We start from the raw sequence: 1,631 nt of genomic DNA, 5'->3' as shown, positions 1-1,631 counted from the left end.
ATGGAGAAGACCTACTCATTGACAGCCCACTACGACGAGTTTCAGGAGGTGAAGTATGTGAGCAAGTACCAGAGTGGCACCCTGCCCAACGGCTTCGCCCTCCAGTTGGGCACCAGGGCCAAGAAACGCCGCGGGGGGCTGCCGCGCTGGAGCCGCCGGGAGGTCTGTCTGCTCTCAGGGCTGGTGTTTGCCGCAGGGCTCTGCATCATCTTGACGTGCATGTTGGTCCTCAAGTACCTGGCGGCCGAAGGGGACAGCTACTGCCTGGAGGGGTGCCAGGAGAAGAAGGCTTTCCTGCGGGCGTCCCGCTTCCTCAGCGCCAACATGGATGCCACCATCGACCCCTGCCAGGACTTCTACTCCTTTGCCTGTTGTGGCTGCTGGCTCCGGCGACATGGCATTCCTGAGGACAAGCTGGTATACGGCACCATCGGGGCCATCGCCGAGCAGAATGAGGCCAAGCTGCGGGCGCTGCTGAGCCGCCCCGTGCGGCGCCGAGCCCCCGCCTCAGCCGAGAGAAAGGTCAAGGAGTTTTTCCGCTCATGCCTGGACCGGGCTGAGATTGACCGGCTGGGCCCGCGGCCCATGCTGGAGGTCATCGGGGAGTGTGGCGGCTGGGATGCCCCCCCAGGCCGTGGGGACCTCAACGAGCTGCTCTACAAGACGCAGGGGGTCTACAGCGCTGCCGTGCTCTTCTCCCTCACCGTCAGCCTGGACGAGAGGAACACCTCCCGCTACGTCATCCGGGTGAGGGCACCCTGCCCCTGGAGCTGTCCCCCCCAGCCACCCTCCTGTGCCGCTGACACCCCCCCTGGTGACACCGTCCTTGTCACGGTGGCACCAGGTGCCGTTTGGTTGTGGTTGTAGCGGCCTGTGTCCCTGGGGACCCCCCCCCATCCCCCCTATCTTGGGACCCCAGTGTCAGGCTGCCCCAGGGTGAGGGTGGCACCTCCAGGATGCGGGGAGGATGCAGGCGGGGGGAACATGGGCAGGGGGACATACAGAGTGAGGCGGTGCTGGGGACAGCCCAGCGGGGCACCAGGGTCTCCAGAGTGCCAGCGGCCAAAGCCCCTCACCTTGGTATCCTGGCTGCCATCTGCACACAGGGGCCAAACCCTAGGAGGTGGCAGGGGGAAGTTACAGGGGGAGGTGACGACAGGGGGATGCCCGCTGGCCCTACAGCACTGGGCCAGGGTGCCAGGGCTGTTGCCCATGGCTTTGTCAGCCTTCCCCATCCCTGCCAGCCTGTGTCCCTCACCCCGTGGTGCCACCGGGGCATGGGTGGGCTTTGTCTGGGTGGCCAAGCCCCAAGTACCCTTGGTGGGTGCGGGAGTACAGTGGTAGGCACGGTGGGGGCGCAGCAATGGCATGGTGGGGATGCCATGGGGGGGCACGGTGATGGGCATGGGGTCCCACGGTGGATGGCACAGCAGTGGGGCACAGCAATGGCACAGTGGGGACATGGGGGTGGGTACAGCAGGGACACGGTGGGCATGGGGGGAGCGAGGATGATGATGGCATGGTGGGGACGAGGTGTTGGGGATGGCCGGGGCACTGGGGGGACACAGTGGTGGGGAGGCAGCCTCCCCGTTCCCTGTGAGATGGTGGGGCTGGGACCGAGTGGGGGTGGG

The 1,631-nt window shown here is 66.3% G+C and overlaps 1 protein-coding gene across 2 annotated transcripts in view; it reads left to right on the top strand.

Moving 5' to 3' along the window:
• The window catches only part of ECEL1 (endothelin converting enzyme like 1), an 8,271-nt gene continuing 6,640 nt past the window's right edge, over positions 1-1,631 (top strand). For both annotated transcript variants that reach the window (XM_009282388.1, XM_009282386.1), the window contains exon 1: positions 1-747. In XM_009282388.1, the coding sequence (XP_009280663.1) occupies positions 1-747 (747 nt within the window). The remainder of the gene's footprint in view (positions 748-1,631) is intronic.

This window comes from Aptenodytes forsteri, unplaced genomic scaffold, assembly GCF_000699145.1.
Source record: "Aptenodytes forsteri isolate BGI_AS27 unplaced genomic scaffold, ASM69914v1 Scaffold404, whole genome shotgun sequence".
Classification (NCBI taxonomy): Eukaryota; Metazoa; Chordata; class Aves; order Sphenisciformes; family Spheniscidae; genus Aptenodytes; species Aptenodytes forsteri.
This window is presented reverse-complemented; position numbering and strand designations above follow the sequence as displayed.